At 36.6% G+C, this 17,039-nt stretch overlaps 1 protein-coding gene across 8 annotated transcripts in view; it reads right to left on the bottom strand.

Annotated features, from left to right (window-relative positions):
- Positions 1-17,039, bottom strand: part of RNF38 (ring finger protein 38) — a 123,481-nt gene that overhangs the window by 20,507 nt on the left and 85,935 nt on the right. For all 8 annotated transcript variants that reach the window (XM_067743944.1, XM_067743945.1, XM_067743941.1 and 5 more), the window contains one exon: positions 10,095-10,308. In XM_067743944.1, the coding sequence (XP_067600045.1) occupies positions 10,095-10,308 (214 nt within the window). The remainder of the gene's footprint in view (positions 1-10,094; positions 10,309-17,039) is intronic.

Here is a 17,039-nt window from a genome sequence, read left to right as displayed (position 1 = left end):
GTTATTGTTGTGGTTCCCACCGCCCCAACCGTGCCCCAGGCAGCTTGCAGGATCTTGGTTCACAAGCCTGGGGTCGGGCTGAAGTTCCTGTGGTGGGAGCTCTGAGGCCGAACCACTGGACTAGCAGAGAACCTCAGACCCCAGGGAACATTCATCAGAGTGAGGTCTCACGGAGTTCCGCATCTCAGCACCAAGACCCAGCTCTACCCAACAGCCTACAAACCGCAGTGTTAGAAGCCTCAGGCCAAACCACCATTAAGACAGGATCACAATCGCACTCATAAAAAAAAAAAAAAAAGAGAGAGAGAGAGGGTGCAAAAACATATGTCACAGATGAAGGAGCAAGGTAAAAACCTATAAGACCAAATAAATGAAGAGGAAAAAGTCAATCTACCTGAAAAAGAATTCAGAGTAATGACAGTAAAGAAGATCCAGAATCTCGGAAACAGAATGGAGGCACGATTGAGAAAATACAAGAAATGTTTAACAAAGATCTAGAAGAACTAAAGAACAAACAAACAGAGATGAACAACACAATAAATGAAATGAAAAATACACTAGAAGGAATCAATAACAGAATAACTGAGGCAAAAGAATGAATAAGTGAGCTGGAAGACAAAATGGTGGAAATAACTGCTGAGGAGCAGAATAAAGAAATAAGAATGAAAAGAACTGAAGACAATCTCACAGACCTCTGGGACAATACTAAATGCACCAACATTCGAATTACAGGGGTCCCAGAAGAAGAAGAGAAAAAGAAAGGGTCTGAGAAAATATTTGAAGAGATTATAGTGGAAAACTTCCCTAACATGGGAAAGGAAATAGTCACCCAAGTCCAGGAAGCACAGAGAGTCCCATACAGGATAAACCCTAGGAAAAACACACCAAGATACATATTAACCAAACTAACAAAAATTAAATTCAAAGAAAAAATATTAAAAGCAGCAAGGGAAAAACAAAAAATAACATACAAAGGAATCCCTATAAGGTTATCAGCTGATTTTTCAGCAGAAATTCTGAAGGCCAGAAGGGAGTGGCAGAATATACTTAAAGTAATGAAAGAGAAAAACCTACAACCAAGGCAAGGATCTCATTCAGATTCTACGGAGCAGTCAAAAGCTTTTCAGACAAACAAAAGCTAAGAGAATTCAGCACCATCAAACCAGCTTTACAACAAATGCTAAAGAAATTTCTCTAAGTGGGAAACACAAGAGAAGAAAAAACCCCACAAAAACAAACCCAAAACAATTAAGAGAATGGTAATAGGAACATACATATCAACAATAAACCTGAATGTAAACAGATTAGATGCCCCAACCAAAAGACACAGACTGGCTGAATGGATACAAAAACAAGACCCATATATATGCTGTCTACAAGAGACCCACTTCAGACCTAGGGACAAATACAGACTGAAAGTGAAGGGATGGAAAAAGATATCCCATGCAAATGGAAATCAAAAGGAAGCTGAAGTAGCAATACTCGTATCAGATAAAATAGACTTTAAAATAAAGACTGTTAACAGGGCTAAGGAGGGACACTACATAATGATCAAAGGATCAATCTAAGAATAAGATATAACAATTATAAATGTTTATGCACCCAACATAGGAGCACTTCAATACATAAGGCAAATGCTAACAACCATGAAAGGAGAGATCGACAGTAACACAATAATAGTAGGGGACTTTTAACACCCCACTTACACCAATGGACAGATCATCCAAACAAAATAAAGAAGGAAACACAAGCTTTAAATGACACAATAGATCAGACAGATCTAATGGATATTTATAGAACACTACACCCACAAGTGGGAGAATACACTTTCTTCTCAAGTGGACATGGAACATCCTCCAGGACAGATCACATCTTGGGTCACAAATCAAGCCTCGGAAAATTTAAGAAAATTGAAATCATAGCATGCATCTTTTCTGACCACAACGCTATGAGATTGGTAATCAATTACAGGGAAAAACCTGTAAAAACACAAATACATGGAGGCTAAACACTGCGCTAGTCGATAACCAAGAGATCACTGAAGAAATCAAAGAAGAAATTAAAAAATACATAGAAACAAATGGCAACAAAAACACGATGACCCTAAACCTATGGGATGCAGCAAAAGTAGTTCTAAGAGGGAAGTTTATAGCAATTCAATCTCGCCTCAAGAAACAAGAAAAATCTCAAATAAACAATCTAACCCTATACTTAAAACAACTAGAGAAAGAAGAACAAAGAAAACCCAAAGTCAGTAGAAGGAAAGAAATCATAAAGATCAGAGCAGAAAGAAATGAAATATAAACAAAGAAAACAACAGCAAAGATCAATAAAACTAAAACCTGGCTCTTTGAGAAGATAAACATAATTGATAAACCCTTAGCCAGACTCATCAAGAAAAAAGGGAGAGGACACAAATCAATAAAATTAGAAATGAAAAAAGAGAAATCACAACTGACACTGGAGAAATACAAAGTTTTATAAAAGACTACTACAAACAAATATATGCCAATAAAATGGACAACCATGAAGAAATGGACAAATTCTTGGAAAGGTACAATTTTACAAGACTGAACCAGGAAGAATTAGAAAATATAAACAGACCTAACATAAGTAATTAAATTGAAAACATAATTAAAAATATTCCAACAAACAAAAGTCCAGGACCAGATGGCTTCACAGGCGAATTCTATCAAACATGTAAAGAAGAGCTAATACCGATCCTTCTCAAACTCTTCCAAAAAACTGCAGAGGGAGAAACACTCCCAAATTCATTCTACGAAACCACCATCACCCTGATACCAAAACCAGAAAAATATAACACAAAAAAAGAAAATTATAGACCAATATCACTGATGAACATAGATACAAAAATCCTGAACAAAATACTAGCAAACAGAATCCAACAGCACATTAAAAGGATCACCATGATCAAGTGGGATTTATCCCAGGGATGCAAGGATTCTTCAATATACGCAAATCAATCAATGTGATACACCACATTAACAAATTAAGGAATAAAAACCATATGATCTCAGATGCAGAAAAAGCTTTTGACAAAATTCAACACCAATTTATGATAAAAACTCTCCAGAAAATGGGCATAGAAGGAACCTACCTCAACATAATAAAGGCCAAATATGACAAACCCACAGCAAACACCATACTCAATGGTGAAAAACTGAAAGCATTTCCACTAAGATCAGGAACAAGACAAGGATGTCCACTCTTGCCACTATTATTCAACATAGTCTTGGAAGTCCTAGCCACGGCAATCAGAGAAGAAAAAGAAAGAAAAGGAATACAAATTGGAAAAGAAGCAGTAAAACCGTCACCGTTTGCAGATGACGTGATACTATACATAGAAAATCCTAAGATGCCACCAGAAAACTACTAGAACTAATCAATGGATTCGGTAAGGTTGCAGGATACAAAATTAATGCACAGAAATCTCTGGCATTCCTATACACCAACAACGAAAAATCAGAAAGAGAAATTAAGGAAACACTCCCATTTACCACCGCAACAAAAAGAATAAAATACCTAGGAATAAACCTGCCTAAGGAGGCGAAAGACTTGTACTCAGCAAACTATGTAACACTGACAAAAGAAATCAAAAATGACATAAACAGATGGAGAAATATACCATGTTCTTGGATTGGAAGAATCAATATTGTTATCTACAGATCACAATACAGCAATCTACAGATTCAATGCAATCCCTATCAAACTACCAATGGCATCCTTCACAGAATTAGAACAAAAAACTTTACAATTTGTATGGAAACACAAAAGACCCCGAATAGCCAAAGTAATCTTGAGAAAGAAAAACGGAGTTGGAGGAATCAGGCTCCCTGACTTCAAACTATACCACAAAGCTACAGTATTCAAGACAGTATGGTACTGGCATAAAAACAGAAATACAGATCAATGGTACAAGATAGAATGCCCAGAGATAAACCCACGCACATATGGGCACCTAATTTACAACAAAGGAGGCAAGAACATACAATGGAGAAAAGACAGCCTCTTCAATAAGTGGTGCTGGGAAAATTGGGCAGCTACATGTACAAGAATGAAATTAGAACACTCCCTAACACCATACACAAAAATAAACTCAAAGTGGATTAAAGACCTAAATGTAAGACCAGACACTATAAAACTCTTAGAGGAAAACATAGGAAAAACACTCTTTGACATAAACCACAGCAAGATCTTTTTTGACCCACCTCCTAAAGTAACAGAAATAAAAACAAAAATAAACAAACTGGACTTAATTAAACTTAAAAGCTTTTGCACAGCAAAGGAAACCGTAAACAAGACAAAAAGACAACCCTCAGAATGGTAGAAAATATTTGCAAATGAAACAACAAAGGATTAACTTCCAAAATATACAAACAGCTCATGGAGCTCAATATCAAAAAAACAAATAATCCAGTTAAAAAATGAGTGGAAGACCTAAACAGACATTTCACCAAGGAAGACATACAGATGGCCAAGAGGCACATGAAAAGATGCTCAACATCACTAATTAATATTAGAGAAATGCAAATCAAAACTATAATGAGGTATCACCTCTTGACGCTCAGAACGGCCATCATCAAAAAATCTACAAACAGTAAATGTCAGAGAGGGTGTGGAGAAAAGGGAACTCTCTTGCACTGTTGGTAGGAATGTAAACTGATACAGCCACTATGGAGAACAGTATGGAGGTTCCTTAAAAAACTAAAAATAGGGGCTTCCCTGGTGGCGCAGTGGTTGAGAGTCCGCCTGCCGATGCAGGTTCGTTCCCCGGTCCAGGAAGATCCCACATGCCTTGGAGCGGCTAGGCCTGTAAGCCATGGCCACTGAGCCTGCACGTCTGGAGCCTGTGCTCTGCAACGGGAGAGGCCACAACGGTGAGAGGCCTGCGTGCCGCAAAAAAAAAAAAAAACAACTAAAAATAGAACTACCATATGACCCAGCAATCCCACTACTGGGCATATACCCTGAGAAAACCATAATTCAGAAAGAGACATGTACCACAATGTTCACTGCAGCACTATTTACAATAGCCAGGACATGGAAGCAACCTAAATGTCCACTGACAAGATGAATGGATAATGAAGATGTGGCACATATATACAATGGAATATTACTCAGCCATAAAAAGAAATGAAATTGAGTTATTTGTAGTGAGGTGGATGGACCTAGAGTCTGTCATACAGAGTGAAGTAAGTCAGAAAGAGAAAAACAAATACTGTATGCTAATGCATATATATGGAATCTTAAAAAAAAAAAAGGTACTGATGAACGTAGTTGCAGGGCAGGAATAAAGAGGTAGACACAGAAAATGGACTTGAGGACATGGGGTTGGAGGGTGAAGCTGGGGCAAAGTGAGAGTAGCATCGACATATATACACTACTGAATGTAAAATAGCTGGCTGGTGAGAAGCAGCAGCGTAGCACAGGGAGACTGGCTCAGTGCTTTGAGATGACATAGAAGGGTGGGATAGGGAGGATGGGAGGGAGGCTAAAGAGGGAGGGGATAGGGGGACATGTGTATGCATAAGGCTGATACGCTTCGTTGTGCAACAGAAACTAACACAGTATTGTGAAGCAATTATACTCCAATAAAGATCAAGAAAAAAAAGAAAGAAATAGATTATGTGAACTCACTGTAGATCTATTTCTGTTGGTTTTCATTTGTAGTCCTTTTTTCCTCACATACTTGGTTAACTTTGTTTACTGCTTACTGTCCCTGAATTTTTTGAAAACTAGCCTGAAGATTTCTTCCTCCAAAGAGAATCTGCATGTTTTCTAGGCCCCTGCCATCCCAAGTACTTTCACTAATTTCACAGTCTGATATGAATTTGGCCGCAAATTACATTTGTTTCTGATCACTCTTATTCTAAGGATACAGCCCTTTAAGGTGCCTATTTTACCTAAGAAGGGTCACCTATGTAGGAGGGGACTCCTTAAACAGTGGTCTCTGATTCCTGTTCTCTTGTGCCTCATGATGGGACTTAAAATTGAAGTTCAAGTTTGCATAAATGAACAACATGCCTTCAGGATAGAACTATCATCCCTACTATCCCTTAAATTTTGACCTGGCAATTCCTTCTGATTTTAAGCTCTTTTGATGCTTTTAGGATATTAATAATTTATCTAGTATCGTCAATTGTCCTCAATCAATGGGGACGGTCTCAATAACCTTGCCTACCAGCTCTAGAAAATAAAACTCCCTCTTCCATTATAAGACCTTTTATTGGACATGATGGCTAAATTTTATATTTTTGCATCTATTAACAAAACATTCTCCCTTTAGAGTGTTGATGAAATCTATTACCTTAAAACATTTCCTGGGCTTCCCTGGTGGCGCAGTGGTTAAGAATCCGTCTGCCAATGCAGGGGACACAGGTTTGAGCACCGGTCCAAGAAGATCCCACCTACCATGGGGCAACTAAGCCTGTGCACCACAACTACTGAGCCTCCGCTCTAGAGCCTGTGCTCCACAACAAGAGAAGCCACCGCAAGGAGAAGCCCACGCACGGCAACAAAGAGTAGCCCCTGCTCGCCGCAACTAGAGAAAGCCCGCGCACAGCAACAAAGACCCAACGCAGCACCAACGCAGCCCAGAACAAAAACAAACTAAAAAAAAGTTTTCCTAATGTTGAACTTATCCTGCACTGCCAGGATAAACTCTAATAATCATTATTTCAACTTTGCTAATAGACTATTTTAGTATAACACTAGCTATGGTTTATTATTTAAAGCATCTGCACCTGTATTCAAGAGGGAAACTAGTTGAACGCTTTCATCTGTTGTACTGTCTGAGGTTTTATTAAGGTTATGTAAGCTTCACAAAATATACTTTGAAAATTCTATCTTTGTCTATGATGTGAATAGTTTAAATTGGAACTTTCAGTTCTTTATAGAGATTAGACAGAATTCAGATGTAATCTATAAAGACAGGTTTTTTATTATGCCTTTAATTTCTTCCATAGCTATTGGTCTGTTCAGGTTTTCTACGTCTTGTATTGTTCTGGTGTTTACATATGCAATTGTTTCATTTTTCAATATGTAGACTCAATAAGTAACTTTACATAAACGAGATACCATCTTTTCTGAAATTAAGTCTTTTCCTTTTCTTTCTTTGGTTCCATCTCTACCCTCCTTCCCTTTCCCTTCACTTTAGCACTCACCCCCCTCACGCCTAGTATATATTTCTCTGTATTTTTCTCTATGTTCAGAGTCCTATGTATACAAATATTTAATCACCATGTTTTACAAAATTGAACGTAACACTTGCCTCAATTTTGTTTTTCTTGCTCAACCATATCTTGCAGATATCACTCACATTCCTGGCATAATTCTAAGTAATTCTTTGTAATAGATTCATTCCATGGTATGAAGGTATCCTAATTTATTCTACTAATGATAAGCAATCACTTCATTCATACTTTGTTTCTATGGATTTGCCTATTTTAGACATTTCATATAAATGAAATCATACAAACTGAATCTGTAGCCTTTTGTGACTGGCTTCTTTTACTAAGCATGTTTTCAAGGTTAACCCATGTGGTAGCATGAATTAGTACTTCACTACTTTTTGAGTAATATTCCACTGCACAGATACACCGTATTGCATCTATTCATCAGCTGATCGACATAAGTTATTGCTTTCTGTACATGTAATTTGCATTTAGGCACTGTATCAAATTCTTTCAAACTAGAATATCTTGTGTTTTCTTCTACTACAATTATATAATGAGAGGGAGAAAGATACAATGATTTCTTTCAATGTTTTATATCCATTACAATATCATTCTGCATTTGGTAGAACTCCTAACATAACACTGAATAAATACGAACAGAGCAAGTATCTCTCTAGTTACTGATTTGTCACTCACAGATTAGGATACTTGCTATTAGTTTTATTTATTATAATTAATTTCCTTCTTGCTCTATTTTGTTAGAGTTCTTAGTAAACTTTAACTGACTTTTCAACATCTTTTGATTATAATCATATGCTTTTTCTTCTATTATTTGCTAATGCGATATGATTTTCATACAAAACTATCGTCTCTTACTTGGAATAGATCTTATTTGGTCACAGTTTATTACTCTTTTGATATGGTGCTATAGTGTACTTTCTAAACATCTATTTAGAAATTCTGCCTATGCATTAGGGAGTTTGGGGGGATTACTATCTTTATTTGCTTTTGGTATTAAAACTATGCTGGTTTCACAAAATAGAGAGTTTGACTTATTAAAAAAAAAAGCTGCCTGGAATTATTTGAGCACTCTCTAAAGGTTAGAGAAAACAGCTGTGAAGCTATCTTGTCACCGTGCCTTGGTAAATCTCTGATTAGCTTTCACACTTCTGTGGTAATTCAAATTTTCCTGTTATTATTGGGTCAATTTTTGGAACTTCAAGTTTTCTTTTGTCCCCCCCAGGGTTATATATAAAATTTCATTATAATAGTTAATAATGAAGCAATACTTGAGCACTTACCACTTGTACTAGTTTAAGTGCTCAGAATGGATTAACTCTTAATTCTTTCAACACCCCTTATGAAACAGGTGCTATTTTCATTTTACAACTGAAAAAATTCTTTGAATGTTTCCTACATATAGAGATATATCTTTTTATCATTCCTACTCTTCTTTACATTTGTTCTTTTTTCTATAACCAAGCTCAGAAGAGGTGTGCCATCCTTACCAACTTTTCAAAGCACTAGGATTGGGTTTTCTTTGTGCTACTTCCCTTATTAAAAGAATAGATTTTCAAATCATTAATTTTAGTTGTTTGCCTGGTCATCCCAATTCCTTTTGGTTTATTCTGTAACATTTCACCCTAATTACTCAAGCAATTAGTGTTCATAATGAAGGTTTATAAAATTTCTTGGAGAACAGCTTTGGCCTGTCCCACTGACTATGGTATGAAGATTTTTCCTTTACAACCTTGTCTCAAATATTTCAGTGTCATTTTTTTAAAATCTTTTTTTAAAACTTATGATTTACAGTTTTATCAGATTATGACCACAAAAAATATGGTCTGGAAAAACTTTTCTTTTTAAAACTTATTATTATGTGATTAATTTTTTTAAGTGTTTCATGAACATAAAGGGAAAGAACATGGCTGAAGGAAGAAGGATGTCTGAGCAAAATCACATTTTCTTTCAACTGTCAGTATACGGTACTTTCATTGTTTTCCAGCATCCAGTGCAGTAGATTAAAAAAAAAAAAAAATCAAACGCCAGTCTGATTTGATTTCCTTTCCTTTGTAATTTCTGCTGTCTATAAACTTGGAAGATTTTTTTCCCTTATCTTTAAAATCCATAAACTTTATAAGAATATGTCTAGATTTGTCTTTTTTAAAATAATATTTATTTACTTATTTATTTTGGCTGTGCCGATTCTTAGTTCTGGCATGCAGGATCTTTTAGTTGCGGCATGCATGTGGGATCTAGTTCCCCGACCAGGGATTGAACCCGGCCCCCTGCATTGGGAGCATGGAGTCTTACCCACTGGACCACAAGCCAAGTCCCTAGATTTGTGTCTTTTTTGACCTCAGAAAATCATACAATTTTGGCCTCAGGCTCTAAGGACTGGCAAACCCTCTTCTCAGCTAGTCCCTCAGTTCCTGGAAGGAACGAAGGGAAAGGAAGCTCTGTACCTGTCATCTCCATGGAGACCTAGAGAAACTTGTAATCAAAGATGCACCCAACTGTCTTGCCTACTGAATTACTCCAGAAGAAACCGGAAGGGAGAGGGAAACAGGAATATAGACTCAAACCACCAGCTGTCTGATATCCGCTATAAATCCTGTATTGGTCATTTTAAACCAACTATTATAATGAAGTCATTCTGAGCTTTCACAACCTTGATCCTAATTTTTTAAAGTTCAACCTTCTTCTAAGGAAGCTGTGTAGAATTTAAATTTTAATCCTCAATGAAGAATGATGAACTTACCTAAAATAGCTTCATTTTGGGTAAAATTGTTTCCTTTTAGGTAAAATTAGAAGAAATCTACAATAAAAAACAACCAACCTCAATAAACTGCTACCAACTTTCAGCATCTGTATTTCCTGGGCATTCTGTTACTATACCTGATCATGTATGTCAACCATTACTGCATTCTGCTGGGGTGGATGAGCAGCAGGGTGTAATAGACGGGGAGATACATTCGGAGGGTGGAAGGCTCGAGGTTCCTCTATTGCTTGCTGCTGTGCATAAGGGAGATGGTGATAATTTTCATCTTGACTAATGGAATTATGTCGAGACAGACGATCCCTTCTTCCTCTCTGGCGCCTGACAGGAGGACTGTAATATAGCAAAAATGTCAAAAAGGTTGTTATAATGTTTACTGTTGTGATCCATCAGGATTCTGTATTGTCTCTCGTTGTAATCCATTAGTAGTATATGCTAAGGTAGGCTTGAGTATTAAAGAATTGCTGTGGTTCATCATCAGCTCTGAACACTTACAAATTTAAATAGAATGTATATGTTTTTCAAAATATAACAGAAGTAAACAAAATTGATAATCAGCTCTGAGATTATTTAGAAATCAATAGCCAATCACTGTCATTTTGGGGGAGGGGGTTTAATTGTATAAAATTGATCCTTTTATAGGCAAATATAGTCAAATATCAGCAATTTCATATGGTTTAACCTATCATTTTGCCTCCTTTATTTTATAAACATTTTAGAACAAATTTTAATTTGCATATGTACCTTGGCTGTAATCCACATATGACTAATGGGCATTTTATGTTTGTCTATCTGGCTAAGACACATAGAAAAGACATAGTTCCTATATGCCCAAAATGACAATTTTAAAAAATGAGAGTAGAAAATACATAAAATAACTAAAACACATTTAATTTGTTGACAATTGCAAATAATCGAGTAATTGGGTAAATGCCGAGAATGGAAATGATGGCAAAATAGCATCAGCATAAATGTTCCAGTAATATACAGAATTTTTAGGTAGAATCTGGTTACTGAAGGAAACCACTTTTACTCCCCATGCACTTGTCATGGACATAGTTTAACACAAATAACAAGTTATCATGAGTAGACTTCCAACTTCCACTTCCCTACAATTCCACAATTCAGCTCCACTGCTTTTTACAATGCCTCAGCACGCATAACAATTTGAAAAAGCAGCAGGCCTCATTAAAAATGTACTCCACATTAGGCAAAAGAGGACGAACAGCCCCCTTCAAGACACAGCTGCACACAGCCACCTCAGCAGCATTTACTGAGGACAGGTCACCTTTCCCTTAATTGTTGCACTCTGCACCTCTAAATCTGTTTCTTCTCACTCTCAACTGCCCAGTCTTAAAAAGAAAAAGGGACACTCCTTTGCAACATCAACTCCTCTACAGTGCTCTTAAAACTAACCCCCAGGTTCTTGCTCCATTTATTGCTTCCTCTATCTTTATTTTCAGCATAACTCTTTTTTGCATTTCTGCTTCAAAACTGACATACTGTATTTCACTGATTTTCAGATGCCATCCACCTTCGAACTCACTTTAATGTTTTGAGATAATTTTAATATAATTTTTGTGTACCCCTCACCCAGCTTTCCTTCATGTTAATATCTTCCATTAGAATAATTATCAAAATTAGGAAATAAACCTTGGTATCATACTGTTAACTAAACAACAGAATGTATTCAGATTTTACCCAGTTTTTCTACCAATATCCCCTCACGGTCTAAAAATCCAGTGCAGGATCCCATCATTGCATATAGTGGTCATGGTTCCTTAGTCTTCTCCAATCCATGACAGTTCCTCAGTCTTTCACGACCTTGATACCTCTGAAGACATATTTACTCTGCAGAATACCCTTTAACCCAGATTTGTCTGATGTTTTCGCATGATCTGCATGACATTATGCATTACTGGAAAGGATATCACAGAGGTGATAGGCCCTTTTCAGTGCATTGTATCCAGGGGCACATGACATCACATGCATCACTCATGCCTATGTATTTACCACCAATCACTTGGCTAAATTGGTTTCTGCCAAGACCCTCTACTACAAAATCACCATTCTTCCCTTTGTAATTACCAAATACTTGGGGGGGGGGAGATACTTTGAGACCATGCAAATATTCTGCTTCTGCTAAAAGCTTTGCCAATAACTTTAGCATGCATGAATGGACCTTCAGCTATCACTATTATAATATTCTAATGGTGATTTTCTACTCCCCTCATTTCTTCCACATGTATTAATTGGAATTCCATAAGGAAGAACTGTTCCCTCTCTCCCATTTATTTGTTTATTCACTTATTTATGAGTATGGGCTAATGGATATTTATTTTATTCTTTAGGTTATAATCCACACTATTGTTTTATTTTGTTGTTAAAATTATTTCAACTTTGTCCAATGGGAGCACATTCAGTTTAGCTCCTGTGCCCTTTTACTACTGTTCCTTACTATACGGACAATATGCTCTAGGCTTATCTTGTATTTTCCCTATACCAACTCTGGAATTAACCAGTTTTCCAGAGCCCTGGTTCCTTTGACTGTGGAATGGTATTTAGAAGGTAAGTGCGCTGACTGCTACACTATTTCTAGTCTCTCTAAGAGAAAAGAACAAGAAAATTTATCTATGTATACTAATTCACGTATATGTACATAGCTTTATACCTGTAAAAATATTTTAAAGGACTGTTTAATGTATCACTAAAAAGAGGAAAGCTGCCAATTAGATTATACTATACCATCAATTTAGAGACATTATGATGTGAAAAAATGTGTACCTTACAATCAAAATAGAAAATATACGCCCAGATCACTCATCTCCCGAAAAAACACTCAGCCTGTCCACAAACTTTAAGGGTCCCTTTTAATATTGTTTTATTCTGTTGTTGCTTCTTGCTCTCACTTCCCTACTCAAACATAATTTCAATAACGCAAACTTAACACAAATTAAGACCCAAGCTCTCACGCTGACACATAAGTTCCTTGACAATTTTGGTCCTTGTCTTTACTGAATTGCCTCTCATTAAATCTGTTATGTATGCCTTTGTAGTAGAACATTTAGAAAACAGAATTATTGGAAAATCTAGAAATAATAAACAGTGATAAGATGAACAAATATTTCTTTCAGTTGACTTTTATATCTATGATAGGTACTACTTTGTCACTTTGTTTTAGATGTATCACTTGTGAACAGCACAAAGCTCTTCCCTCCTGGTCTCACTGACCTGCCTTTTGTTGGATTGCATTTTCTATATATGTTGTTTATCTGTTTCATTGTGTGGAAGCTATATGTTCCAGTTCTATTCTTCTAGTGACTACACTTGAATTTTTAAACACATAATTCAATTTTTCTGAAAACATCTAGATTGCACATTTTTACTTCTCTCTGCTCTGTCCCCATTTTACATTCAGATCTTTCCTGAAATTTTTTCTTTTTTTTTGAACAACGGACCTTTATTCAGACTTAGCAGTATGTCTTTTTTGTTTCCTTTCCTAATCAAATGGTATTAAATCCTACTTCTTACATTTATTCTTCCACTTCCTAGAGTACAGTATTTAATAATTCTTTCAAGAAGTTTCTCTTTTTTTTCTTTTATTATTTCTTTTTTAATTGTAGTTGCTGTACAATATTACGTAAGTTACAGGTGTGCAATACAGTGATTCACAATTTTAAAGGTTATGTTCCACTTATAGTCATTATGAAATACTGGCTATACTCCCCGTGTTGTATATGTATCCTTGCAGCTTATTTTATACCTAATAGTTTGTACCTCTTATCCCCTACCCTTATATTAGCCCTCTCCGTCCTCCTTCCCTCTCCCCACCGGTAACCACTAGTTTGTTCTCTGTATCTGTGAGTCTGCTTCTTTTTTTACATTCAACTAGTTAGCTGTATTTTTTAGATTCCATATATATAAGTGATGTCATACAGTATTTGTTTTTCTCTGACTTATTTTACTTGGCATAATGCCCTCCAAGTCCATCCATGTTGCTGCAAATGGCAAAATTTCGGCCTTTTTAATGGCTGAGTAGTATTCCATTGTGTGGAAAACACACACACACACACACACACACACACACACATCCTTTATCCATTCACCTGTTGATGGACACTTAGGTTGCTTCCATACCTTGGCAATCGTAAATAATGCTGCTATGAACACTGGGGTGCATATGTTTCTGAATTAGTATTTTTGGTTTTTTGGGATATCTACCCAGGAGTGAAACTGCTGGATCATATGGTAGTTTTGTTTTTAGTGTTTCTGAGAAATCTTCATACTATTTTCCATAGTGGCTGCACCAATTTACATTCCCACCAACAGTGTATAAGGGTTCTCTTTTTTCCACACCTTTGCTAACATTTGTTTTTTGCGTTCTTTTCGATAATAGCTGTTCTGCCAGGTGTGAGGTGGTATCTCATTGTGGTTTGGATTTGCATCTCCCTGATGATTAGCAATACTGAGCATCTTTCCATGTACCTGTTGGCCACCTGCACTTCCTCTCTGAAAAACTGTCTACTCAGGTCTTCTGCCCATTTTTTAACTGAGTTTTTTTTTGACATTGAGTTGTATGAGCTGTTTATATATGTTCGATATTAATCCCATATTGGTCATATCATTTGCAAACATCTTCTCCCATTCAGTAGGCTGTCCTTTCATTTTGTCGATAAATTTTGTGCTGTGCAAAAGCTTTTAAGTTTAATTAAGTCCGATTTGTTTATTTTTGCTTTAATTTTCTTCTCTTTAGGAGACAGATCCAAAAAATACTGCTGCAATTTATGTGAAAGAGTTCACCTATGTTTTCCTCTAGGAGTTTTATAGTATCTGGTCTTAACATTTAGCTGTTTAATCCATTTTGAATTTATTTCTGTATATTGTGTTAGAGAATGTTCTAATTTTATTTTTTTACATGTAGCTGTCCAGTTTTCCCAGCACCACTTACTGAAGAGGCTGTCTTTTCTCCATTGTATATTCTTGCCTCCTTTGCCACAGACTGACCATACTGCGTGGGTTTATTTCTGGGCTTTCCATCCTGTTCCATTGATCTATGTGTCTGTTTTTATGCCAGTATCATACTGTCTTGATGACTGTAGCTTTGTAGTATATAGTCTGAAGTCAGGGAGCATGATTCCTTCAGCTCTGTTGTTTTTTCTCAAGATTGTTTTGGCCATTCAGGATATTTTGTGTCTCCATACAAACTTTAAAATTATTTGTTCTAGTTCTGCGAAAAATGCCATTGGCATTTTGATGGAGACTGCACTGAATCTGTAGATTGCCTTGGGTAGTATGGTCCTTTTAACAATATTAATTCTTCCAATCCAAGAACACGGTATATCTTTCCATCTGTTTTTGTCATCCTCAATTTTTTTCATCAGTGCCTTACAGTTTTCCAAGTACAGGTCTTCTAACTCCTTAAGTAGGTTTATTCCTAGGTATTTTATTCTTTTTGATGTGATGGTAAATGAGACTGTTTCCTTAATTTCTCTTTTTGATGGTTTGTCATTCACGTATAGAAATGCAACAGATTTATGTATATTAATTCTGTAACCTGCAACTCCACTGAATTCATTGATGAGCTCTGGTAGTATCCTGGTGGCATCTTTAGGATTTTCTATGCATAGTATCACATCATCTGCAAACAGTGACAATTTTACTTCTTCCTTTCCAACTTGGATTCCTTTTCTTTTTCCTGTCTGACTGCTTTGGCTACGACATCCAAAACTATGTTAAGTAAAAGTGGCGATAGTGGACATCCTCGTCTTATTCCTGATCTTGAAGGGAACGCTTTCAGGTTTTCACCGTTGAGTATGATGTCAGCTGTAGGTTTGTCATATAAGGCCTTTATTATGTTGAGGTATGTGCCCTCTATGCCTACTTTCTGGAGAGTTATCCAATCATAAATGGATGCTAAATCTTATCAAAAGCTTTTTCTACATCTATTGAAACGATTATATGGTTTTTATTCTTCAATTTGTTAATGTTGTGTATCACACTGATTGACTTGTGGATACTGAAAAATCCTTGCAACCCCAGGATAAATCCCTCTTGATCATGATGTATGATTCAGGGAGGATCTCTTATTGTTCAACATTCTTCATCTCTGAATGTTTGTGCATATTCTTAAATTTCACCAAGATCTTGCTCAACACTCAGTCTTTCTTCAATTTTTAAAAAAATATTTATTTATTTATGGATGCATTGGGTCTTCGTTGCTGCACACGGGCTTTCTCTAGTTGCGGCGAGCGGGGGCTACTCTTCGTTGTGGCGCGGGCTTCTCATTGCAATGGCTTCTCTTGTTGTGGAGCACGGTCTCCAGTAGTTGTGGCACATGGGCTTCAGTAGTTGTGGCTCACAGGCTCTAGAGTGCAGGCTCAGTAGTTGTGGCGCATAGGCTTAGTTGCTCCGTGGCATGTGAGATCTTCCCGGACCAGGGCTCAAACCTGCATCCCCTGCATTGGCAGGCAGATTCTTAACCACTGAGCCACCAGAGAAGTCCCTCTTCAATTCTTGAAAATGATTTTGTACTATTTCTGTCTAAATTGTTCCCTTCTATTGTTTCCGCCTGGAAATATGATTAGACATATTCAGAACTGATGACTCTTGCCTATATTTAAATTTCTTTTCCACACTTTCCATTTTGCCCTTTTACACTACATTCTGGGAAAATTCCTTCACTTGATCTTCCAGGGACCAAGATGTTTTTTCTGCCTGTTTATTAATTTTACCAACTAAGATTTCCAGTTGATTTTTATGGATACAATCTCTTCCACTTCTCTCATGCTACACTTATTCTAAAATTCTATTTTGTTTATTCTCTTAATTGTTTTATTTCTTCTATTAATGGTTTCTTCAAGTTCTTTCTTGTATTGAGTTTCAGTGCCCTTCTTTCACTTTGTTGGCTTTCCTCAAATGTTGGCTTTCCTCAAATGTTTGCGAGTGACGACAAATCACAGGACAGGGGTTATCAGAAGGAGGGTTTTTAATGCTCTATTTTAACCTAGGTGTTGGGCACACCTGTGTGTTATCCTTTTAAGTGTACACTTGTTTTACAAGTTCTC

This window comes from Pseudorca crassidens, chromosome 7, assembly GCF_039906515.1.
Source record: "Pseudorca crassidens isolate mPseCra1 chromosome 7, mPseCra1.hap1, whole genome shotgun sequence".
In the NCBI taxonomy this organism is placed as follows: Eukaryota; Metazoa; Chordata; class Mammalia; order Artiodactyla; family Delphinidae; genus Pseudorca; species Pseudorca crassidens.
This window is presented reverse-complemented; position numbering and strand designations above follow the sequence as displayed.